The 27,358-nt window shown below is 33.9% G+C and overlaps 2 protein-coding genes across 4 annotated transcripts in view; one reads left to right on the forward strand and one right to left on the reverse strand.

Moving 5' to 3' along the window:
- The window catches only part of LOC115877070 (fibronectin type-III domain-containing protein 3A-like), a 268,442-nt gene that overhangs the window by 218,502 nt on the left and 22,582 nt on the right, over nucleotides 1-27,358 (reverse strand).
- LOC115877069 (uncharacterized protein K02A2.6-like) lies at nucleotides 20,389-26,041 on the forward strand. 3 transcript variants are annotated; one of them, XM_030893142.1, is made up of 3 exons: nucleotides 20,389-20,622; nucleotides 21,106-21,200; nucleotides 21,904-26,041. In XM_030893142.1, exon 3 carries the CDS (start codon nucleotides 21,908-21,910, stop codon nucleotides 25,913-25,915), a length of 4,008 nt encoding a protein of 1,335 aa, XP_030749002.1. In that variant the 5' UTR covers nucleotides 20,389-20,622; nucleotides 21,106-21,200; nucleotides 21,904-21,907; the 3' UTR covers nucleotides 25,916-26,041. The 3 variants fall into 3 exon arrangements, with proteins under 3 accessions (XP_030749002.1, XP_030749001.1, XP_030749003.1); XM_030893141.1 differs by having other exon boundaries at nucleotides 21,106-26,041; XM_030893143.1 differs by lacking the exon at nucleotides 21,106-21,200.

Below are 27,358 nucleotides of genomic sequence, written 5' to 3' on the forward strand. Positions count from 1 at the left end.
TCAAATAATCCTAATTTATGTAGTGTACTAACATACCAAATCTCGCTTTTTCATCTGAAAAAATAAAGAAGTTATAGGGGTGAGCCAGTTTTGAGACGAACCCGGTATATAAAGCTATAAGAAATATAGAATTCCAACTTCGGTAGTCTCGTTCTGGTATAAGTGATCCTTGTAGGTATTTAGATGCAAGCAATTGCATTATTTTTCTATAAGAATTTAAGAAAACCTTCTTTTCTTTTCCAGATACAGTTTTGTCGGCTTCAAAGTGACGATCAGCTACTGTTTGAGATGCATTCTTTTGTCTTGATCTAATGAGAACATTCTACGATTCTGCTACATATTCAATCCGGAACAATCAAAATCACCAAAAGATTGATATCTTTTCCCACTACTGTTAATAAATTAAGGCAAATTTATAAACTTTTTTTTTTGGTAATAAGGATATTGGGATCCTCTTCAGCTTCTTAGGAATGAATATTTTCCTCATATAATTATAGGGCATATCAGCCATTAATAAAGGATGTGGGTAGTAGACAAAGTGCGATTTTGAGCCATATTATCAAGAAATTACGTTTTTAACTAAAAACTAAAAAAAATCCAAACAATTTGTTGAAAAAATTCCAAATTTAATTTTTTTTTGCGAAAAAAACTTCATAAACGTGTTTCTTCTTCTTCTTCTTCTTCCTTCTTCATACTAGGCGAATCGCCTGTTTGGTTTCGTCGTCTCTACCGGTCAGACTGACAAGTTGTCGCTCCATCGTTTTCGTGGACGTCCTAAGCTTCTGCGACCTAGCGGTGATTTGTCGCGTGCAACTCTCACTATCCTTCTGTTGTCCATTCTGCTCGTTCGATATGCTCGTTCCATTCTTCCTTTCTGCTGAGTACCCACTCATTTACATTTTCCACCTTGCACGCTCTTCTTATGCTTTCATTTCTCTCCCTGTCCAGAAGCGTCTTTCCAGCTATTCTGCGTAGTACTCTCATTTCGGTTGTTTCTAGTAGTTGTTTAGTTTTCGCTGTATCAGGTCGAGTTTCTGCAGTGTATGTCATTACTTTTGTAATGTATTCTTTACCATTATAGGTCGTACCGTTGCCTTGTAAATTGTCGCTTTAGTCTCCACCTCAATGATTTTATTTCGCCATATTGTATCATTCAGGCATCCTGCTATTCTGGTTGCCTTCGTTGACCCTTCTCGCACCTCCGCTTCTACATCACCATATCCTGAGATTTCTATGCCTAGATACTTAAACTTCATCTCTTGCTGAATAACATTGCCCTCGACTTCCAGTTTGCATCTTAGTGGTACTTTTGATGTCGTCATGCATTTAGTTTTCTGGGTCGATATTATCATATTAAGTGATTTGGCTGTGCAATTAAATCGATGTAATAAGCGCTGTAGATCGTTCTCATTTTCAGCTACCAATACGGCGTCATCGGCATAGCATAGAATAGTAATTTCCTGGTCGCCCATACTGTATCCCTTCAGTAAACGTACATTTCCTATTATTTCGTCCATAATCATGTTGAAAAGAAGAGGGCTCAGGGAGTCACCTTGTCGGATACCACAGCCTACATTTATTGGTTCGGTCAGGACCCCGTTAATTTTAGCTTGAATTTGGTTCGCTTCATATATGTTTTGTATGGTTTTAACGAGGTTGTGTGGGATTTGCCTATTGTAAAGAAGGTGTACAACGTCTCTTAGCTGCACTCGGTCGAACGCTTTTTCTAAATCAATAAAACACATATACGCTGGTTTGTTAAATTCGATTGATTTTTCTGTTATCTGTCTTATGACAAAAACCGCGTCTGTGCATGATCTGTCCGATCTGAAACCTTGCTGTTCATCTGCTAAGCATGTTAAGTCGTTTATTTTGGTTGTTATCACTTTTGTCGTAAGTTTTAGTGTGATGCTTAGAAGATTTATGCCTCTATAGTTTGAGGGCAGCTTCTTATCTCGTCTTTTAAACATCAAGATAGTGGTACTGGTTCGCCATTCATCGGGTATCCTATGTTGGTAAAGAATTTTTTGAATCAGGGATGGTAGCTGCTGTATGAGACTTTGGCCGCTATATTTAAGTAATTCGTTTGGGATATGATCTTGTCCTGGGCTCTTCCTATTCTTTCGAAGCTTTCGAAGGGATGTAATTATATCGGCTGCCTCAATCTGTACGTTGTCGTTGGTCATTATTTCGGGTGTATTTAGTTCAACCTCTATTTCTTCTGATTTGTATAGTTCTGACAAGTAATCAATCCAGGATTCCCTTGCTATGTGATTTGTTTCAACTAACTCGTTAATCTCTTTTCTTTGCGTTCCTACAAAGCGCCAAATTTGTTTTTGAAGTCCGTAGAAGTCACTCTCCATACGTTTAGAGAAAATTTTCCAATGTTGGTTTTTTGTTTGTCTTACTAGTGCTGTTGTCTCGTTTCGGATTCGTCTAACTAACGTGTTTCTGGGGTCGAAATATACTACCCCTAAAAATATTTGCACTTATTTAAGACTCACCCTGAGTCTACTCACCCTGCTCAGACAGTCAGGCGGCACTTGGGGCGCTTATGAGCCCAAAGGTATCGTCGAGACTCGTCTGGGAATGCCTAGGTGAGCTGGGAGCTCTGACACAAAGAAACATAATTAAATTATTCTGGGTGCCAGGCCACAGGCCACAGCGGCAAGCAGCATCCATGGCAACGAAAAAGCCGATGAGCTAGCTAGGCGGGGATCATCGGCATTCTATCTTGGTCCAGAGTCAGTACTGGGAATACCCAAATGTATGGCCTGTAGTGCACTAAAACTCTGGATCAGGGAAAAGCAGAATGTTCACTGGAGAAACAGACAGGGGCACAGGTACAGCAAGGCTTTTATCCAAGGACCTAGCTCTAAAACCGCAAAAGAACTGCTAATGTTTAGCAGGAATAAAGTGCGGATTACCACAGACCTCTTGATAGAACACATGGCTGTCAAGTGTTACCTGAAGAAGCTCAACCTGTATCAAGGAAGTCTTTGCTGCAGACTCTGCGATATAGATCCTGAAACAGCGGAGCACATAATATGTCATTGCGAGGCTCTGGATCGCAAGCGACACTTTTATTTGGGAAAGCTAAGCTAGTACCGGAGGAACTATGCTCCCATCCTATCAAGAACCTGCATAAGTTAGTGCAGGGCACAGGGATAGGAGAATAGGTGTAGATATAGAAAGGGGACAGACACAATAGGCCTCACAGGTCGCAGTGTTTCCAGCAGAGGACGGCTTCTTGTTGTGGAAAAAATAAGACTCACCTTGTATATACACATGACTATTGAGAAACAAGAAAAAAAAAATAGTATAGGTACATAAAAGTCAAAAGTCCTTAACCCCTCTACAATTGTGCCAATTTCTGTATTAAGTACAGGCCGGAAGAAATACCCAATAAATAATAAATATACTCTTCGATTAATGTTGAATAATTGTGTGCCAATCAAAAATTGACTTAAATCTTTTAACCAGGCCATTGAACTTTGACGTTAGGCAATATGGACCGCGTCTCGCTAGTCTGACGGCTAAACCAAAGGACTTTTGCCATTCTTTTTGCTGCTTTTACATTTAATCCAACACGGCAAAAGAAAGATAAGACGCCAAGAAGTATTACGGCTAACGTATCTTTTACGTAGATGTGGTTTGTATTAGTTTTGCGATAGTGTATCGTTTGTCGTATGTAAAAGATATATTTGTTCTAATTTTTCGTCTTAGATTATGCTGGTTTAATCAAATAAACTTTCACGTGATTAAGCTTGACCGGCACAGTGTTGCTCACTTTTGAATATTTTCTTTTAATTAAAATGTTTTAGGAAACAAAAATGAATTTATTATAAATATATAATCAGATATTATTTACATTAAAAAACTCACCTTCTTCACAGCACTTAAGAGACATAAAGGGCCATTACTACCGCTCTCCAGTCCAAAATATTCTAATAAAGTTGCTATGAGTTTTTTACGGCTATTAAGCTATATTGGTAACTAAAAGAGGTTCTTAAAAGAACAATGTTCGATTGCAAGGTCAGATAGTAACATTTTTTAAGCTTAAACAATCACATCATCATCATTTAGCTTATTCCGTCCACTGCTAAATAAAAGCCCCTCTCAACTCTAGCCATTTCTTTCTATTTTGTGCCACTTGAATCCACTTGAATCTGTCATTCGAATCTTTCGTTGCTGTGCTAGAAAGTATGTTAAAAATTATAAACTGGGATTCAATAGGAATTAACATCGATTGCAAATTGATAAATCACCTCTATTTTGCAGATGATATTGTTTTAATAACAGACAACATACAGGAAGCACGGAATATGCTGAATATGCTAAATAATGCTTCGGAAAAAGTCGGTTTGAAAATTAACTTATCAAAGACACAATACATGACAAACCTAGTACTGAGTAGTAGAGTAATACTTTAGTAGAGTAATCGCGCCCTCGATTACTCTACTAAAAGTTAAAAATTGGAATTGAATATAATTATATAGTTTATTCAATTAGTATATTATTATATGAAAGCTGAGAAATTTTTTATCAAAGAAACTAAGAGCTGCCTGTTTTGCGCTAAGATCAGTTTCTAAGGAACTTAACTCATCAACCTCTAGTGTATTCTGCTCTTTTTGAGTCGCATCTTCGTTATGCCCTTCCATTCTGGGGTAATTGCTGCGCGACAAAATTTGATCTTATTTTCAAACTTCAAAAGAGAGCAGTTCGATACTTATTGAGACTAAACAGTAGAACTCACTGCCAGAATTTCTTTAAAAATTTCAAAATACTGACTCTTCCTTCCTTATTCATTTTTGAATCCGTTTGCTTAATCCGCAAGCACATATTCTCTATTCCGGAAAGGCCTTCTCACAACTATCCACTTAGGAATGCGGAGCACAATATTTATCTGCCAACCTCGAGCTCAGAACTAGTTAAGGGCTCAATACTGTACAATGCCAAGAAAATGTACAATCATTTGCCTTCGAATATCAAGTCACTTTCATTCTTTCCCGCATTTCGCAAAGCTCTGAAATCATACTTACTGGAGAGAGCCATATATGCGGTAAACGACTTTTTTGTTGATGTTTAATCATGAACAATTTTGAATTTTAAAATTTTGATCATCTCACACAGTGCTTAAAGGTCTAGTATTTAATATTTAATATTTTATAACTCTTGATTTTATGATATATAACATGTTTATTCATTTACAATTAGCCTTTTGTGAAATTTTCTAGATACGCCTGTGTTCTGCAATGTCCATATGTTGTATTTGTAATTTTATAACGTAAATTTTTTTGAATTGATTTGTATTGTATGACATTTTTTTATTATTTGTATATTTGTTTTTGTGCTTTTTTGTTTTGTGAATGCTTTGTCGATGAAGCTGTTTTGGCTTTTTGAACAATAAAGCGTTTTTTTTTCTCTTCGAGTGTCTTAGACCATGGGAGGATTGCCATTCCAGGTTACGGATGGAGTCTTCCAGGTCTTTGCAGTAAAGTAACAGCCATAGTAAATATCTATTCTTAAGGTACTCATCGGTCAACTGTACTCCCTAACTAACAAATATATTTGTTTTCAGGCTATTAAAATTTTATGTCTAACCATTTCTATTGGTTTAGGAAATTGTTGCAAGCAGCAATAGCAAAAAAATCCTCTTGTCCCATATCGGCTAATTTAAATATGCAAATATGCGCACATTGTCGGTAAAAGTAAGGCCGTTTTACAATTAAAAAAAAATAATTGTTTTGACTTTAATCCGTCGATTGTTTCAAACGAAAGGAAACTTTTACTTTTAGAGCTTCGGCGAAGCATTGCAAAAACAGCTAAAATGATTTGCATATATGTGCCGAAGTGAACGGTCGATTTTGTTTGAAAGCACATCATCGTGTCGGCCATGACGAATTTCGTGAATGTAAACGCATGTTTCCTGGATCTATAGGATAAAAGTTGTGCTATTAGAAGTTTGACAAACCTGTGAATAAGTCAAATACTAAAGTTTATAAAAAAACTGAGCTTATGAATTAATGTTGATATATTTATATACAGTTTGCTAAAACATCATAAAAATAGGGCTAAAAGTAAAAAAAATATGACATTTTAAATTTGACGAAAAAAAGTCCGTTGCGTTTTTTTGGATTCTGAGTGTATTACCCTTGTTAATATATTCTTAAAGTTGCTTAACCGACTAGACAAAATGTGCTGCCAACTGGAGGACAAATCGTGAACCTTTCGGGGCGGAGTCAAAAATATCGACTATTTTCGTTATTTTCCTCAGAGTAATATAATAATATAGCTCGGGTTTCTAAAAACTTTAATAGTGAGCTGATTAAGAAATTTAAACGAAACTTTTATTTTATTGCAAATTGTGGATTATTTTTGCCTATTATTTTAAGAATTCTAAACCGTATTAACAAAGAAATTATTATTTCGATATGTTGGTACATTATTTATAATTTATGATAATGCTAATAATTGCTGTTAATTAATATTTAAAAAAAAGTTGCATACCTATTTTAATTTGATTTAATGCAGGTTTATAAAAGAATAATTTCATTCTTAGATTATTTTATTCTAAATTGAGTGCTTTACGAATTTTACGATATTTTTTTTGGAAAACATAAAACTTTTTACATTTTTGATGCCAACTAATTGGCATGGTATTATTGGTATGGAAATTAGCAAAGAAAGAAAAAAATTGGCTATAACTTGTAATTTTTAGAAAAATAAATATTATACCTATATCGCTGAAAAGCTTAAAAATGGCGCTTTTTATGAAGTCATGGCCAAGTATGGTTTCCATTTAAAAAAAAATGTTTGTGTCATATGTCAAAAATGACATGCTTTAGAAAAAAAAACAGAAAACACAAACTCATTAGGTATGTGATTACCTACAACTTTTATCTGAAAACTTTTTATCTAAAATAGATTATAGTGGAATTAGAGACAAGTTTTAAAATTGTTTTTTTTTTCGAAATATCTAGTAAGCCTTGAACTTCTCCGAAAAAACCGAAAGCCGCATATTTATGACCCCACAAAACTGCAATCCTTTCCCCATTTAACCGACTCTCTATCTCCAGTAGTTTCCGAGATACCCATAGAGAACATCGTAGGAAACTCACCCTGTATAGTATTTAGAAACTAACTATTATTATTATTTGACTAGATTAATTTGATTAATAAGACTCGATTAATTTATTTTAAAATAAATTTGATCAGATTTTTCGTATATTCTACGACCAGAAAACCAAAATTATATGATAACGCACTTTTCAACGAAGTTGAAGTAAGATATAAGTAGTGTATCTATCACAATACTTAATAGAATTACTACAATTAGAAGAAAAAATAATAAGAAAAAATACCCAAATACCTTCACCTACTACTCATCTACAAAATAAACGAATATAATCTCTTATAAAAACACTACACAACTACTTCTTGTATTCTACACTGAACAAATTATCAAACTTACTAATTAATCAAACAAAAAGAAAAAATAACCAAATTATCCCTTCACCTCAGGATTCGGAAGTAGTTAATTAAGACGTAATTTACCTGATTAACTACGTGTAGTTTTTCTTCAAAAACTACGTCTTTTCCCGTTCATTATCTACATGAAAACTACGTTAATAAACTAACTATTGATATTATGTGTAATATTGCTTTGTATGAGGAGTCTAAATAATATGATGTCAATAGTTATATTTAAAGCCATATTTCTTCTGTTTTCTTAAATACATTATGTGTTTTCTAAAGCTTCAACTTATTATAACCTCATCTCAAACCTTTAATATTTGAAAGTTACATACATATGTTACATAAACTACACCCTCCACATAAACTACATTAACTACAACATGTAATGTAGTTCATGTAGTTTTTAAAAGTAATATGTAGTTTTCCGAACCCTGCTTCACCTACTACTTAACTACAAAATAAACTATAAAAATACTACTAAACTATTTCTGGTATTCTACACTAAACATTATAATTAAACTTAATAAAATTAATCTAATTTTACACTACAACTACAAAGAAATAAGAACATTTTTTAAAACTAGAAGAAACAGAACTTCGATACGTGCGACCAGTATAGCGGACAAAGAATATAAAATACACAGAATATACTAACGAAAAATAAAATACTTTAAAAATGTGCATTCAGAAAGAAAGAATATCTCGAAAATTATCTAAACAAACATTTTTTTTTCTTATCAGTGAAAAACATCGGGCTCGTCGGCCTTGCGGAATTTTTCGGGTATTTACAATGGTCGAATTGTATAATTACCAGCTTTCATAGCATATCTAATAGATAAAAAGTATCTGGTCGATTAGTAACCAATTGGCACAGTCCGAAAATTATCGATTTTTATTTTCTCTGTTTTTATTGGTAGTAACAAAAAATATTTTTCTGTAGTAAAAGACTGTGAAATACGCCCCGCCATCTGGTGCTTTACATCCATAAACGTCTTAGGTTGATCTACTTTAAAAATTCATATACAAGGGTATTACTAAACAATACAATACTACAATTGCTCGCTAGAATTTCTTCTTACACAAATGTCAACCGAATGGGCTTCCGAAACATTCTAAGAATTTAACCCGATCGACCCACTCGAATCAGACCGTCCTGTTCAGAACAAACGACCTTTAGCAAAAGCCATCTTGTATTCCCATTGAAAAATTTAAATAACCAATGTTTAAACTTAATAAAAACATTTCTGACACTCCCCCAGAAACAGATTCACAAGAGTACCGGTTCTATGAATTATATTAGCGACAAAACTTACATTGTTTTTATTCGGTACAGCTTAAAAAATATCTCGAAATGATTTAGATTGGATAAAATAAAATAAGATTGACGTTTATAATTAATTATAGTATTCATAAGATAGTAGCATTTCAGTGTTGCACTGGGAATATTAGAATTTAAAAATAAAAGACTTATAGAGCTAAAAATATCAGTTATATGTGTAAAAAGACTAATCAGATTTAAAACCTGTAACCTTGGTGCATTTCAGTTGATTTCAACAATTTCCGACCTCAGCGCTTCAACGACAAAAATCAGAAATTATCATTACCTATTTCACGCTGCCATGTTGATCGCATTAAAATAATATTGAAATAGTGGTTTTGTCATAATATTTAAGTATTTTAGTTTTTTGCTAGTGTAGTTATCGATACAATAAAACACTCATGTATGAGGTTTGTGTGATGTAACGCTGTTTCGGATAGTAAAAATAAGTTTCGAATTCGAATTAGACGTCGCGTTGTGTTGTGACAATTTCAAATGTTAATAGAATTGCCGAAAAAATGTTAACGCGTAACGTAATTAGCGCGTTGTTGGGTGCATAACATTCAATAATTCAACTTTCCCGGATATTCAACTCTCCCGAAACAACATTTTATAGCTTCATAGTTTCTCACACCGATTTGATCAAGAGCAAAAATGGATTCAAGCAGTTCTACGAAACAAGTGAGTAAACGAAGTACGAAGTGCTCGTTATATAATCAAAAAATTAAATAGACATTAATATACTATGAGAGGATAACATATAATTTGCAATATTAATGGTATAGGCACTTATTTTAATCCACTAGTGATTAAATGTTTTATGAACATCTTCTAAAATTATAATTATGTACCTTTAAAAAATTTCGTTATAGCCGAAATAGCCCCAATATGCCCCACTAGCAAAACCGATAATTAAAACTATGTTCGTTACCGTAGTTAATTCTTCTATTTTTTTTAACTGGAATTATAAATTATAATACAAGTTAGACCTTCTAAGAATATCAAAATATTTACTTTTTTATTTTTAGAAATTTCCACAAATTTTACTTCCTACAACCTAACCTTTTAGAATAACTATACAGGGTGTCCCAGAAATAAGTGCAAGTATTTTAACTGGTGTATAGTTCAACCACAGAAACACGCGTATGACTATTTTCTCGCGAAAATTTTTTTTTAAAATTCGAAATTTTTTGAAAATTTTTTTTGAATTTTTTTTAGTTTTTAGAAAGTTTTGGGGCTTTCTGGTTTTACCTTATTAAGTAATTGTTATCACGTAGTAATTGTTAATTTTGAAGTTTAACTTGATAAAATGTCATTTTAACAGAACGTATGTATCTATTTTAAAAAACTAAAGTGTTCTCAAATAGTTGAATTTAAATATTTTAAATAGTTTTTTTCTCTTTATTCTCTGTATTTTTATTTGCTTCCGACGACGCCGACGGAAAGAGAAAAATTTTCCGAAACGTTAAGCATTTTCTTGTTCTTTAGGCAAATTTGTATATCTTTAAACCTAACTTCTGACAAGTAGTTTCCGTTTGGGATTAACGCAGAATGTTTACATAAAATAACTATTTTATTTTGTAGATTTTCTTGCAGTGGCGAAATACCCATATAGGTTTTTTTTGGAGAGATTAGTCAATTAAAAATAACTAAGAATCATAAACTATATGAAACATAAAAGAAATTACAATATTATGTTTCTTTGTTGTTGGAATTTGCGAACTTTTCATTATAATAATGCAGAATTCTGATACATTTATGTATATTCATTATATATTGCGTTACACAACAACAGGATTGCATATATTTAAATCATTATCATACTTTAAGTACATTAATTAACAACTAATTATCAGGCTGCAGATTATTAGATGAATCATTATTAGAAGAACTTAAATGCGTTTTAATAGGACTTAAATAACGCTCTCCGACTTGTTTTGGTTTAAATTATTCATAAATGTTTATTAACTAGAACGTGTATATATTTTTCTTCTAACGTACAAGAACAACATAATTGCAATCAAATGTGTACTACTTTGAAATATGTCAAAATTAGGACATAATATTTGTGTAGAGCAGTTGTCTATGTATAGAATGTTCAGTTATCGTTCAACGTCACGTCATGTATTGCCGAACTCTCCCAATCACTTTCCAACCAGATGAAAGAGATTGGTGACGTCATTTTGTAAATTACTGCATATTTATTCTTTTTAGTAATTGTTATTTATTGTAATTTGATTTGGGGTTATAATTTTATTCACGGACATCGATCAATGTCAAAATTAAAATTTGATTGTTGCTGTAAAAAAAAATTCAAATTTTTTTATTGCAAAAATGCCTCAAATATTTAACCAAAACGAACAAGAGCTCATTGCTAAGCTTATAAATTATTTTCCTCGAGAAAGAGACGCTTGTAGAACACTCTTGCCCGTGGAGGCCGTATATGAAGTAAATACAATGCAAAGGTGTAATATTTCTATGTAAAATACCAATTGATAACGTTTTTAAATAATATATTTCAACAGTCCAAAGGACTGAAATTAAAGGGATCGTAACTGATGAGGGCTATAGTGAGATGTTTGGACTGCATCTCAATGTCTCCAAGACCAAACTATTGGTCTTTTCTAAGACTCCAATAAATAAATGCACACCTGCGTGTCAAGGGACAAACAATCGAACAAGTGACCTCAATAATGTATTTAGGACCTAACATCAGTAGTCAGTGCGACCCGAAAAGAGAAATATTTTCAAGAATTCAGCAAGCGCGAAAAATCTTCGTGGGTATGAAATCATTTTTTACAAGACGAGACCTCAGTGCGGAACTTAGAACTCGAATGGCCAGATGCTACGTCTTCTCTGTGTTACTCTATGGATGTGAGAGCTGGACACTAAATTCACAGACCGAAAAGAGAATAGAAGCCTTTGAAATGTATCTGTACAGACGGATGCTGCGAATCTCATGGGTACAAAGGATCAACCAACGATGAAGTACTCCAGCGCATGCAGAAACAAAAAGGGATACTGAACACCATCAAGGAAAGAAAAATGCAATACCTGGGTTATGTGATGAGAGGTGATAGATACGAAATACTGCGCCTCATAATAGAGGGCAAAGTGCAAGGGAAAAGATCAGTAGGAAGACGCCAGAACTCATGGATAAAAGATTTAGGGAGATGGTTTAAACGCTCGTCTGCGGAAATCTTCCGGGCTGCAGTTTCCAGAGCCACAATTGCCATTTGGATCGCCAACCTTCGGCAGGAGAGGGCGTGATAAGAAGAAGAACTGATGAAGAGTATAAGAAAAAATAATAAATGCCGAAATAAACGGAACTCGCTCAATCAAAAATATAGGAATGTACTTAACATTTTTTAAGGGAATGCCTAGGTGAACTGGAAGCTCTGGCTCGACGGAACAGAATTAAGTTATTCTGGGTGCCGGACCACAGCGGCATCCAAGGCAACGAAAAAGCCGATAAGCTAGCTAGGCAAGGATCATCGGCATCTTATCTTGGTCCAGAGCCAGTACTGGGAATACCCAAATGTATGGCCCGTAGTGCATTAAAACTCTGGATCAGGGAAAAGCAGAATGTCCACTGGAGAAACAGACAGGGGCACAGGCACAGCAAGGCTTTTATCCAAGGACCTAGCTCCAAAACCGCAAAAGAACTGCTAATGCTTAGCAGGAATAAATTGCGGATTACAACAGGCCTCTTGACAGGACATATGGCTGTCAAGTGTTACCTGAACAAGCTCAATCTGTATCAAGGAAGTCTTTGCTGCAGACTCTGCGATAAAGATCCTGAAACAGCGGAGCACATAATATGTCACTGCGAGGCTCTGGATCGCAAGCGACACTTTTTATTTGGGAAAGCTAGGCTAGAGCCGGAGGAACTATGCTGCCATCCTATCAAGGACCTGCATAAGTTAGTGCAGGGCACAGGGATAGGAGAATGGGTGCAGATATAGAAAGGGGACAAACACAATAGGCCTCACAGGTCGCAATGTTTCCGGCAGAGGACGGCCCTTATTGTGGAAAAAAAAACATTTTCTAAACAAAATGATGAACTGATCTCAGACACACCCTAAAACTCATATTTGACATATAATAATGACGTAACGGTGAGCGATGGTTGAACAATCTTTATATGAGTTTAAAAGACCTAGATAAACGCAAATTATTCACAAAGAAATATGAAAAACTGTTCTATGGTAACGACTAGCAAAACATTCAAATTTCTGAGTTTGTAAGTCTCTATTAACCAGGTATTTTATAGTAATTAAAATAAATCTGTATAATAAAAAATATACTAAATTAAAACCTAAACATAGTTATATCACACATAATATTGGCACTATTGCATATCAATTAATTGGATCAATTTAAATTACATTAATCAACTTTCTCTGCAAAAAGTATCAATTTTAGCGCCGTATTACTTGCACCCCCCTGTATACAAAAATGAAAGTAAATATTATTTAATCCATCATCGGAATTATCAAGTTTCTCTTTGGATGATTTGGTTTAATGCATCATTTATCTATGAAATAGCTTTAAGGAGGAATATTGTGAATAAATTGTTACTAGTTATTTCATTACATAACTATTGGTGATGAATTTATAGTTTTCCGCTCATTAACCTAATTTTAAAACAATTTTATCGAGGATAAATTAATACAGTTGACAGTAACAACGGTTATGAAGATTTATTTTAATAATTTACGTTGTATTTTACTTAATTCTTGGTGGTGATAAACCTTACCATGTAAACGAAACCTGGGTGCCGATGCCGTACCGCCGGTACATGAACGCATTAAACAAGTTGCAACAGAGATACCTTAGACAACTCTTAAGACCCAAATGGTACCATCATGTCTCAAACGTATCGGTCCTTGAAAAACCTGGCTGTGAGAGCGTCGAAGTCATCATTACTTAATCCCGCTTGGAATTTGGGCTGGTTACGTATGCAGGATGCAGAAAAACCGCCTACCGAAATCTCTTCTTTACGGTTAGCTTGTAGACGGTAAGAGGAAACCGGGTATACAAGTCAAAAGGTATTAGTGGACAGCAAACAAAGAAAAGAGGAATAAGCGTTAGATACAGGTATGATGGCGGTCTGTTCAAGATTAAAAGACTCAGGGCAAAAATACGTATAAAATTCATCACAGAACTTCAAGTCAAGCAAAAAAATTACAGCAATTACAAGAAATATTGAACACATATATCTAGACGTACGAGGCTTTGGGTCTTAAGCTGACCATCGATAAAACTAAAATCATGTGCATTCCCACGGAAAATCGTAACAATGCTATAAAAATCGGAGAAGAATTATTGAAATATGTAGCGGAATTCAATTATCTCGGCAGTTTGATTTCGGAAATGGCCAATATCCACTCTGAAATTAGCAGCGCCTCAAGAGCATTCTGACCACAATGTCTATATAATAGTGCCTGTAGCATCCACATTACGTGATAATTCAACTATGGTGACCATACCTTTCTCTCCCGAAATTCTCCGACCCTTGCCAAAGGCTCCACCAAGAAAAGACAATCGAACGAACCGACGAAAGGTAAAAACAGCAATCTTAGCTGATAGTCCTATAAAAAATGAACTGGCTGCAATTGAGTCAGCTAGATTGGCAACGAAAAAAGTTAAAAGCCTTTATTTCGAAGCTCCAAAAAAACTAGAAACTAAAAAGATCAAGATTAATAAGGAGAAAAAAGGAAAAAAGTTAGTGAAAACGAAGAATAAGAGGAATGCTATTGTATTTGTTGTTTTGAAACCTGTTCAAATAGTAAAGCCAAAGAAAAATGGATCCAATGTCTGGAATGTAAGAGTTGGGCTCATGAAGCACTGGTGGCGAAAATCCATATATTTGTCACAATTGCTTATCAGAGTAACAGATTTCAATAAATATCTTTAAATTATCTGGTTGTTTCTACGTTACAGTCCTCACTTCTACCCAAAAATTGTTTGTTTCAACTCACCTCGACTCCTGTTTCAACTTACCTCGGTATGAGGGGTGTTGAAACAAAATGGCTTGTGACGTTCAAGTCGACTTTTTGTTACTAGAATTCACATTAACTCTCTCTGTGTGTTACTCATTTCCAAGTGCAAGAAATGTATTATCAATGGATGCTAATTTCAACAGATCGATATTTATTTAGTATTTTGTCTATGAAGCAAAACACCCCTAGAAGGATATTTGCTACGAAAACTTCAAGGGGATAGGTATATACTAAAAATACTATACTTAAAATAATTGTACTATACGTTTTTTTTCTCAGGTAAGATTTCGACAGACGATGACAGAAGAAAAGCAGATGACGTCCCATACCAATCTATTTATTTTACTAAAAAAAGTTTCTAATAATTTTTAAGTTAACTATGGATGGGTTTAAATATAAATCCGTCATGCGTCGTCTCTTGTTGTTTTTAACCAGTTTTATTGGTTTATTTAAAAAATGACAGATCGTATTTCAATTTTATTGGTTTGACGGAACGATGAACGACAAACGGACGCCGATGCGTATGAACTCGCCTTTAGATTTTTGACGCTTGTCAAAGTCTTGCCCAATTAGAGGTTATAATTTGGTGTCAACTTTTGTCAGTTTTGTCAAATACCCTGCGTTTTGGAAGATGATGCATTTTGATTAGTGTTATTACGTGTGTTTTGTGTCTTTTGAAGTCAAGTGGAGGAAAAATCGAGTGAAAATTAACTGTAGACCCAGAACACAGTTTATGGTTAATACTCGCTGCCCAGGCAAAAAGTCTTATACACCAATAAAGTTACCATCATTAAAGTTCGTATACCATCTCGTCGTAGATAAGTGCATCTCGAATATGGTAGAAGGACCATACTAAACACATGCTAAAAACTGGAGTAGCTGTAAAATATCGACATCACACGATACGTAAATAATGGATTTTAGTACTGCACAAGAAAAATAATGCCAAAGGTACTGGTTTAAAAAATTAAGATTAAAGTTAATTAATCAACCTTTTAGGTACCTATAAAATTTGGTAAGTGTTATTAATAATAAAATAGTTTGTTTTATTTATGTTGTTTTATTTATTCCTTGTTTTGTATTAACACATGCCGTTTTTTATTAAAAAACTCGATTACATTTTTTCAGTTTTATACAGTTTTTTTCACAATATTTTGAAGTAATCACTTGTCAGTCAAATTTTAAATATAATAATTTCCTGCTATGCGTTCCAGTTGTACCAACTTATTTCTTTGTAAAATAAAATAAACTACTTTGTCAAGGATCTTCTCGTTGGACAGACTATATAAGCATACAGAGTCAGTAGGAGGAATACAATAGAACACAAAGGAGAAGGATTGTAAACTCAGATAACAGCGACAACCAAAAACTAAAGAGGCAACAAATTAATGAGATTTTTGAATGTCCGGAGTGCTGAAGAGAGATAACCTCATGTATCGAGCTTTTTAGTCACAGAAAAGCTCATGAAAAAAAACGCCTTGCGTAACCATCTTCTGATGCGTATCAAATACTCGTCAGCGAGTAATGGCAGTAAGTAACATTGAAAATAAATTTTCTTAGCTTTAACTCAGACTACTTGAAATCTTTTCTATACTAGAAAAACAAATTAAATAAATACATTAACGAAATTTATATTCTCTGTGAAAATATTGCTATTTGAGACAAGAAAAAAGACAAGTAATTTTGCAAAAATCGCGTTTACGTTGCTTTATTAAATATCAAGCTCTGGATTTGCGTCCAACGTCGAAACGTTCTCGGAAATACATTCAAAGGAAAACTTTAAAAAGAAAATCTAATAACTAAGAACTACAACACTTGCTTTGAGTCTAAATATTAAAAAAGTTTTCAGTAAACGAAAAAAGTTTTCGTAGAGATTTATATGTAGGTGTATAGGAGTATTTTTTAATAACAAAATCTTTCGAAAGGAACAACATCCTGTCGTATGAAAGGTAATTGAAAATAATCACTAAAGTAGCGAATAAGCGTTATATTCCAGGCAGTTAATTTTTGTTGTATTTACTTTCCGAGTGGGTGAATATATAAAAGTTCGTTCGGATGTATGATTGATGTATGATTTTTAAAATGAACATCGATGACATTCTCTATATAATTAATTTGGTTAATAAATAAGTGAAATATAGTACAATTCTTTTAAAAGTTCCTCAATATGGTCGACCTAGTTACGAAAATTGGTATTTTTTTTTAATGAAAAATAAGTTGGCGTTAGCGAATTCAGAACCTTTATTTACTCTTTGGTTAACAATAACATTTTTCAGGATTGTCAAGTTGACGTTAAAGTTAGGTTATTAGGTGGTTGTCATAAATCATAAATAAAAACATAGATTATTGAAATTATTTAATAAGAATAAAGGTATTTTACCGCAGATCTGAAGAGATTTTACTTAAAGGTATTTTATAAACTTTCTCAGTCAGAATATTAACTCCCCTGTTTCTTATATTTCAGTTAAAGGGACTTATAGGCAGTGAATTTTTGTTTTCATGTTTTGACGATATCTGAAAGTTCCTAGAATTATCAAGATTATTAAATAAAAATAGTTGTTTAATAAGTGAAATTAATAAAAAGACTTGGAAATAGGATGATGCGTTTCATGTTATAGTTGATAGATCACCCCATTTCTCTTAATTTGTTTTTATTTCAGTACAGTTAATCACAAATTGAATTGATGTGTGCAAAAACAGCTATATATTTTCAAACATCTGATTTAAATAGTTCTTTTATATACTGTTAAACTGTATCAACTACAAAGTCTTTAGCAAAAAGTTATAAGGTAATAAATTTTGTAGATATAATTTATGAAAATTTATATATAAAGATTAGAACACAATCCTCTTTGGGAAAAAGAAATACTGAAAAACTCATTAAATATACTTTATTAAAAATAACAACATACAAAAACAGTCATCCATGCAAACTGTAATAATCAGAACATTATCCATATTATACCTTTATTAAATTTGTGTTCACACTCCTGTCAAGAAAGCCAGAAATGTTTGTTTAAATATTAACTTATTTTATATTAAGCCATTTTAAATTAAGCCAGAAACACATCAGAATATGTCACAACCACAACTATAGGTTTGGAATCAGTACTAAATTTTATACCTAGTGATGTCAACTAACAAGTATAGGATAAAAAAGAATTATTAATATAGAGTGTACTATACGATGTCCTTCTGCTTATTTATGAAATGACTTTCCTTTCAAATGTGAGGAATAAATAAAAGTAAATAAAACATAAAACGTAAATTTTGGTTTGGTTTGGTGTTTGATATTCTAACTACATCTATTACAAACCTTAAGTGCTTTTAGTGAGTAACTGTATTTTTTATTATTGTTTGTGTATCCTGTAAAGTAAAAAAATATATATTTCAAGAAATATAAAAACAATGCAATAGATATCAAACAGATTCATAAAAACTACTTACAATTGTACATATTATATATTTCAAGTGTTATTTGATTTTTGGTCCCATTACCAACATTACCTTAGGTCTTCTCTACTAACTCAACTTTTAAACCTGTTTTAAACCTTCTTTATATTTTAAAACTAATTTACAACAATCTGTAATGCCCGCGCTGTTTCCTGAAATTCATATACGTTTTAATCTATTTATTATCATAACATATTAAAAACCTCAAAATTACTGATACGAGGAAACTTCTCAAAATAATTAGAGACCTTTTTACAAACATCTGGACTAATTTATTTTCACGAATTTGTGGACGAATCAATGTTTTCTAATACGTTTTTAAGCGTTTTACACATTTTTTTGAATATCTTCCAGCCTATTCCTCAGTTCTTGATCGGTGAAAAGATTATTTACAAGTATATAATTAGTACTGCAGGCTGCAGGTTAATTAAAAGAACAAAATCAAGTAGAATTTGTGAATAAAAACTCAAAAAATAATGAAAATATTTATAAAAAGGAACCGTAAACGTCAGTCAGTCAAGTGTCAGAGTTCAATTAGATTTACCACAGATTATCAATTTGAACGATTTGAACTACAGTCGATTCCAGTCTAGAGATTTTCGTTTTTAAGCCTCCCATACTGAAGTCCGCCATATTGGGAAGTTTTAGGTGAAAACTTTGAATAAGAAGACTAAGGAAGGAGCATATCAAAAATCTTAGGTACACCGCGATGGGCCTCAAATATGGCCGACTTAAATTCCGGTTTATCAGTGTCGTTCTAATTTTATTTAAAAAATGTAAAACTATGATGTAAGGTAGACGTGGGTTAAACTCAATAATTTGTTGTTTTATTTTACGTTGTGAATAAATGTTGGTAGTTATTAAAATTGTTATAAAAATATATAATTCTAATAAAAATAGATAAGTTATAATAAGTATTTATTAACACAAACATCCGATACGCTACTGAAGCAGGCAAGTCAAATTAACGTATCTAAATTCTTTGACATCTAATCTTTGACAAGTAATAAATAAAAGCTAAAATGCAAGAAAAATATATAATTTAGTTAATTTAAGTGAATTTCATAAATGATCGGTTTACTACACGTATGTATATTATGTAGTCACTTACACGTATGTATATCATATAGTCACTTACAAAAAAAGTGAAAAGTTGTTCCATTATTTCACTCAATTTTTGCCGAGATCTACCGCACGCTACACAACCAACTATTTCAGAGTCTTTTTCGATAAATCGCGATAGTGCCACTGTTAATTTAAGTTCTGCCACAATTTCCATCTGGATTTACTACCTTTATACAACTATCAGTAGTAGAATAAATAATAAATAACATAAAATAAGCTCCATAAAGACTGACAAATCCACAAAATTTCAAATCAAATTCAAATGTGTCAAATGAATCGTCAAACAGAACTGTCAAGGATCCCCACCCTAGAGAGCTTTTATGGTGCCTTTTCCGCCCACCATGCATGAATACATGGATAGCATTATTTTCCTTGCTTAGTCTTCTTATTCAAAGGGTGAAAACAAGTACCGTATGATCGAATAAAAATGGCGTCAACGATGTAAATGTAAATGTAAAATTATATGGCATCGATCGTCATTTCCAAGCCAACTGGACGCCGTTTTTTTCGATCATACGGTATAAATACCTGTATTTCTAATAGAGTATACAAAATATGAAAGTGTTTCCTATTTAAATTAATGTGTAAAACCCCTGTGTTTCCCGGTTGTGAACCCTAGTGACAGGACAGAAACGTTATGTGTAAACGGAGCTTAACACTGGTCTTACGAATAGACAAAAAATAAATTACTTTTTATATTGCATTTATCGCCATGCACTAATGCATGCAACTTTAACATAAATATATCGACTTTTAAAAAACAGTTAAAAAAATCCCATCTACTTAGTGAAAGTTCCAACATTTTTAACCCACTCTATCTAGCAAATCTATCTATCGACTATAAATTTTGTAATTGGGTTATTACCGTGTTTAATGGTTATAATTTTACGGATCTGATGCAATCGGCAGTCGGCCATTTTCAATTTGTTTGACTTCTTGAATGCCGATAGCAGATAAGAGAGGTGAAGCATTGTGTGCTTTTGTTTTTAAGCCAGCCACCATTGTGGCAATGTGTTGAGTAACCATAAACCGCTCGCGTGAACAAGAAACTTCGAGAGTTGGCAACCCTGGTTGACAGTCGGATTATTAACCTATTATTGAGAATTGTAATGTCGGAGTATTGATATAAATAAACTTATTTTGTGTTACTAGTTTTTGATTATACTTATAGTTGTTAGTTCTTAGAGGTAGCACAACTGGCGACGAGAAGTGGTTTACCTACTTACGCGCGTTAAAAAAGGGGTGAGTACATACCAAATAAAAAAAAAATAATTTAATATAAAGAAAAATGTGTGTAGAAATGGTTTACTGTTACCCTGTTTAAAGGGCAGTTTAAAACGTTTTTCTGTTTATAATTTTACGTGCTGTTACCCTATGAATAGGGCAGCTCAATGTAATAGAAAAAATACTTCATTAATAGGGCAGTCAACGAGCTGTTACCCAAATATTTGGGCAGTTCTGTGAGATAAAACAAGATAAATTAGAGGCTGTTACCCTTATGAAGCTATACCTATACACGATCACTGTTACCCTATGATTAGGGCAGTGCAATGAAAAAAAAAGAGGTACATCATCAACAGGGCAGTCAAAAGTAAAAACAAGGTATCCAAAGAGCTGTTACCCAAACATTTGGGCAGTTCTGTGGGATAAAATAATACATAAAGGCTGTTACCCTTATTTAGCTATGCCTATACATAATATATGTAACTGTTACCCTACTTTTAGGGCAGTTCCGGATGAAAAGCTTCCAGTAGACACAAGCAGAGGAAAAAAATAAGAGACTGTTTCTTTATAACCATAATATTGTTTGTCACAAATTGGTAAGTGAATAAAAATGAAATTCATATTAGATAACAACTTATTAATTTCACTAAGTCAAAATTTATTTATCACAAAATTTAATGGATTATTAATTAAGGCATATTTTCAATAATGACGAATGATTTTATTGTATGATGTAAATTAAAGTAAGAATAAAAGGTAACGTTTATTATTAATAAACAACACAAATACAGAGATTATATTAGAAAAGGGATTTCTTTATAAACTCAGCTGTCAGCTCTTACTCTCGACTACTAATACAAGTGGACACGATAACTATAAAAACCATCTAAACATCTAGATACAGTATTACTTTTAGTAGTTAGTGTATATGTAGATTTGCCATTGTATATTCTACAGATTTCAAATGACTTGGCGATTGCTTATATAATCACAACATTTATTCTGTTTACATCGCCCGGAATTTTGAGCGGTGTTATCGCAAGAAAAAAAGAGATTTAATTTATGACCACAGTATTTTTATTCTATATAGTTTTAACTAACTGATAAGTGGTTTTTTTTTAGGTTTGATTAAGATATACTATCAATATTGCCATCTATTAATAATAATGAATGTTTAACAAAACATTCGCTTTATTTTTGTTTATATTACGTATTGTATAATAATATTAATTTTATTTTACTGTAAGTACAGGGAAAGTTAATAATAAGTTAATTTCGAATGATTAATTTGATTTTCAGATTAATGATGTCTGAAAGCAACATCAGATCATTCCTGTGCGATAACATCGATAAAGCTCTGATTAGGGGAGAATGGGAAAAATGGTTACGATCTCTAGAATTATATCTGGCCTCCGAAGATATTACTGACTTCGCAAAGAAGAGAAATAAACTTTTGCATCTTGGAGGAGCTCAGCTGCAAGAAGTAGCCTATAACATCCCGGGGGCCATCGAAACATACAATGATAAAGAAAATAATGATGTATTTAAAATCTTGGTTGAAAAGCTAACTGATTATTTTTCACCAAAACAGAATTCGACTTTTGAACGGCACCTGTTCCGAAGCCTCAAACCAGAGCAGAGTGAAAGCTTCAATAAATTTGTTTTAAGAGTAAGACACCAAGCCACCAAGTGCTCGTTTGGAAACTCTGCTCAAGAAGCACTAGAAATTAACGTTAAAGATAAGATCATCGACAGCTGGGCTCCTACTGAATTGAAAAAGAAATTGTTGGAAAAAGAAAGATCGTTAGATGAAATCATAGAAGTTTGCAATGTCCACGAACAAATTGGAAACCAATCTAAAGCTATGGATTCTATCACAGCCGGCCCTAGTACTTCTTTTGCTATTAATAAAATTCAATCTAGCAACAAAAACAATTCTAACCAGTGCACGAGATGTGGAAAATTCCGTCATTTAAATAAAGATTGTCCTGCTATCGGCACCAAATGTCACAAGTGTGGATTTATTGGCCATTATGCATTCATGTGCAAAACGAGAATAGGAACAAAGCGTTTCAGTAATAATACGACACCATCATACCAGTCTCATAACAAACGTAGAAGACCAGGATCTAAAATAAATTTTATTGAAGGTGAGAACGAAGAAACAGAACAGACAGAAGCCATTCGAGATTTTGAATGTTTCAAGATCTCGGGACACTATAAAGAAGAAAATAACGATGATCTCATAGAGTGCAGCTTAGGAGGGGTGCCAGTAACTTTACTAATAGACTCAGGATCCACCGTTAATATTGTGAAAGGAGATGACTGGAAGATCCTTACGAAACAAAACGCTGTTTTGTGGGATATTGACCCACAACCTCAACATAACCTGAAAGGGTACGCATCAGGGAAGCCATTAGATGTACGGCATACATTCCAGTCAACAATCGCATTACAAGCAGGTGAAGAAATCATAACATCTTTCTATGTCGTAGATCAAGGGGACATCTCTATATTAGGAAAAGATACCGCTAAACAGTTAGGAATTTTAAAGTTGGGCATAAACATAAATCAAATTGAAATGTCAAAACCATTTCCTAAAATTAAGAATATTAAAATTAAACTGACAATTGACCCCCATGTGAAACCAGTACGGCAACCAGTAAGAAGAGTGCCCATTTCAGTCGAAAAGCAAGTTGAGAAGAAGCTCGAAGAGGCATTGCTTTCTGACATAATAGAGAAAGTGACCGAACCAAGTGCATGGATCTCACCAATAGTTATTATATTCAAACCAAATGATGACATCCGCATATGTGTAGATATGCGGCGAGCGAACGAAGCAATTATAAGAGAAAATTATCCTTTACCGACTTTTGAATCCTTCATGACCAAGCTAAGAGATGCTAAATACTTTTCACGATTAGATTTAACAAATGCCTACCACCAACTGGAGCTTGACGAGGAAAGTCGTCCGATCACAACGTTCATAAGCCACAAAGGCATGTTTCGTTATAAACGTTTAATGTTTGGCGTAAATTCAGCACCCGAAATTTTTCAGCGGGTATTCGAAGAAATGCTGTCCTCTTGTAGGAACTGTCTTAATTATCTAGACGATGTGATTATTTATGGTAGTACAGAATTTGAACATGATATTTGCCTAAAAAAGGTATTAGACGTATTTTCAACAAATAACGTGCTATTAAACGAAGCAAAGTGTGCCAAGAAAGTACAAGAACTTTACTTCCTGGGACATAAGCTTTCTAGTAAAGGCATTGAAGCGGATCAGTTGAAGATACAAACTGTTTTAGACTTTCGACCACCCAGAACAAAGGAAGAAACAAGGAGTTTCTTGGGACTTGTCACTTACCTTGGGAAATTTATACCGGATCTGGGCACCACAACAGAGCCCCTTCGACAACTAACGAGAGAAAATCAGAGCTTTGATTGGTCAAAAGCTCAGCAGGAGAGTTTCGAAAAACTCAAAGACTTACTAGCAAGCCTTCCAACTTTATCCTATTTTGACCCCAAATTAAGAACACGATTAGTAGCCGATGCTAGTCCGGTGGCATTAGGAGCAGTCTTACTCCAGTTCAACAAAAAAGAGGAGCCACAAGTAATATCTTTTGCTAGCAAAAGTCTCTCTTCAGTAGAAAGGAGGTATTCTCAAACGGAGAAAGAAAGCTTGGCACTTGTCTGGGCAGTAGAGCGTTTTTACTATTACCTATCTGGTTTGGAATTCGAATTAGTTACAGACCATAAACCATTGGAAGCAATATTTAAACCATCGTCGAAGCCACCAGCCAGAATCGAAAGATGGGTTCTAAGACTTCAGTCATTCAAATTCAAAATTGTATACCAATCAGGGAAACAAAATATAGCCGATTCATTATCCAGACTATGCCAAATAAAAAATGAACCGCCATTCGATAAAGAAAATGAACACCATATTTTCACCGTGATAGAAAGAAATTCACCGCAAGCTATTAAAATATCACAGGTAGTAGCAGAAAGTCAGCTTGATGGCCAAATAACCGAAGCAGTAAACAAAATAAACAAGGAATGTTGGGAACCGACAGACAAAAATATTTTCTATCCATTCCGTTTGGAATTAACAACAGTGGGACACGTCATTTTACGAGGTAATAGATTAGTGATACCTGAGTCCTTAAGGGAACAGGTACTACGACTAGCACATGAGGGTCATCCGGGGGAGACAGTCATGAAAAGAAGACTAAGAGCTAAAGTTTGGTGGCCTCTCATAGACAAAGCTGCCGAAAAATTTGTCAAAAATTGTCGCGATTGCTTGTTAGTTAGCTTACCAGATAAACCACCCCCAATGACAAGGCACAAATTCCCAGAGGGACCATGGCAATGCGTCGCAATAGATCTCATGGGACCTTTACCGAATCACGAACAACTTTTGGTTATTGTGGACTACTATTCAAGATATCAAGAGATCATTTTTCTCAAAAGTACGACGTCTTCAGTTATAATCAACCATTTGACGGAAATATTTTCCCGGTTAGGAATACCAAGATCTATAAGAGCAGACAACGGACCTCAGTTCACTAGCCAAGAATTTAAGAACTTTTGTTTACATAACAATATAGATTTAATACATACACCGCCATATTGGCCTCAGGCGAATGGAGAAGTTGAAAACATGAATAGAGCTATTTTAAAACGTCTCCAGATTTCACACACAAACAAATTAAATTATAAAACTGAGCTACATAAATTTACAATGATGTATAACGCTACGCCTCATGGAACTACTGGAAAAGCACCCTCAGAATTATTATTTAACAGGATAATTCGCGATAAACTTCCATCGGTAGCAGACTTAGTTAATGAGCCAGGAGACGAAGAGGCCTACGATAATGATTTGCTGAATAAAAACAAAGGGAAAGAAAAAGAAGACAAGGCTAGACACGCGAAAATAATGGACATAAGAGAAGGAGACAAAGTTTTAATTCAGAACATGATAATTCCACATAAACTCACTACCCGGTTTAATAATGAGGAGTTTACTGTGATTGAAAGAAAAGGAAATGAGGCTACATTGTCTGGACAAGATGGCCAAATCTTAAAACGACATGTAAGTCATTTGAAGAAATTGACAGAACCATCAATGAAAGATAAACATGATAAAATGAGAAATGTAATAACCCAATCGTCGATTCCTAACCCTCTTTCAACAGATCCATCAACCGCCCAACTTACCGGACCAAATAAGGAACCAACAGCATCGGACAAGTTACCCCCGCTGAAATTGAAAAAGATGGAGGGATTGTGGCAATGTGTTGAGTAACCATAAACCGCTCGCGTGAACAAGAAACTTCGAGAGTTGGCAACCCTGGTTGACAGTCGGATTATTAACCTATTATTGAGAATTGTAATGTCGGAGTATTGATATAAATAAACTTATTTTGTGTTACTAGTTTTTGATTATACTTATAGTTGTTAGTTCTTAGAGGTAGCACAACCATGTCTTCGGTGGTTGTGTTGCTTTGTTTTTGGTACACGGTGTTGTGTCTTCATTTATTAGCCAATATTTAAACAGGGTTTTGTTAGTTTGATGACTTTTTTTGTTACATAATCGTTTCCCCCACACGCTGATTGTGTAGGCCAGTTTGCGCAGTATATTATTATTATTGTTTTTGCATATTGTAGATTGTAAGGGAGGGAGAAGTTTATAGATCTATTGTGCCCCCTTTTTTCAGTTATACAGTCTCAGGGCTTTGACAAAATCAGTATCTGAGACGGCTCTACAGAGGTTAGTTCTCCATCTCCGATATCAGTCGTACCTTCCTCACATAATCTAGAATCATAGTTGTTTCTTAGCTTCAGCCTACTGATGTGTTCATTCGGGAGAGAGTCTTCTGTTAAAAAAAACCATGACAATCCAATGAATGTTACTTAAATCAAGGCAAATCTTTGAATTTTCTCGGCCATAAGCCCTGAGAAATTTCTTTGGGTGTCTTGACAGTTGGAAGATTTACATTCCAGGATACGGATGGAGTCTTCCACGTTCTTGAGTTCGGTTTTAATCTTAATCTTAATCATCTTGTGATAGATTTTGACAATTTGTTTTAACTCTGAATTTGGTATTTATTAAACGAATCCAGTACATTTTGGACTTTTCAATCAATACACTTTTTCCATAGACCTCTCTTTTGATATCTCTTGTTCTGTGCATATATTTTACTTAATTATTTACTGAGCTAGCTGGAACCTATTTGTACCGGAACCTGGTGAATCCGAGTTCCCATTATAAACATTTTCACCCAACGGTGACGTTAGAGATGGCAGCATTTATTTTTCCTCTAGTTCTAGGATTTCTTCAAGTTTTTTAGTCTTTGCACTACTGTGATTTTGTCGAGTTGACTGAGCATCAACTCGACAAAACCGCAGTACCAAACCAAACCCGACAGTCCTGCACCATTTCTCAGTGATTCGGAGTCCCCTTTGGATAATATCACACAGAGTGGTTTCGTGATACCTAACAAGAGATACCAATTTCTACAGTTAATCGTTGAAGGAAATATTGAGGAAAAAAGAAATAGCTGGGACTTAGGATAGGCTTGGTGCATTTCAGTTTATTTTAACAAATTCCGACCGCAGCGCTTTAACGGCAAAAATCAGTAATTACCAGTATATAGTTCACGCCGGCGCGGCGCCGCCGTCATGTTGATCGCATTAGAATAATATTGAAATCGTGGTTTTGTCATAATATTTAAGATTTTAGTTTTTT

The sequence above is a fragment of the Sitophilus oryzae genome, unplaced genomic scaffold (genome assembly GCF_002938485.1).
Source record: "Sitophilus oryzae breed Bouriz unplaced genomic scaffold, Soryzae_2.0 scaffold_1442_pilon_pilon, whole genome shotgun sequence".
NCBI classification, from domain to species: Eukaryota; Metazoa; Arthropoda; class Insecta; order Coleoptera; family Curculionidae; genus Sitophilus; species Sitophilus oryzae.

Coding starts and splice junctions, on each gene's coding strand:
- LOC115877069 (XM_030893141.1), top strand. CDS start 21,884: ATGATTAATTTGATTTTCAGATTAATGATGTCTGAAAGCAACATCAGA.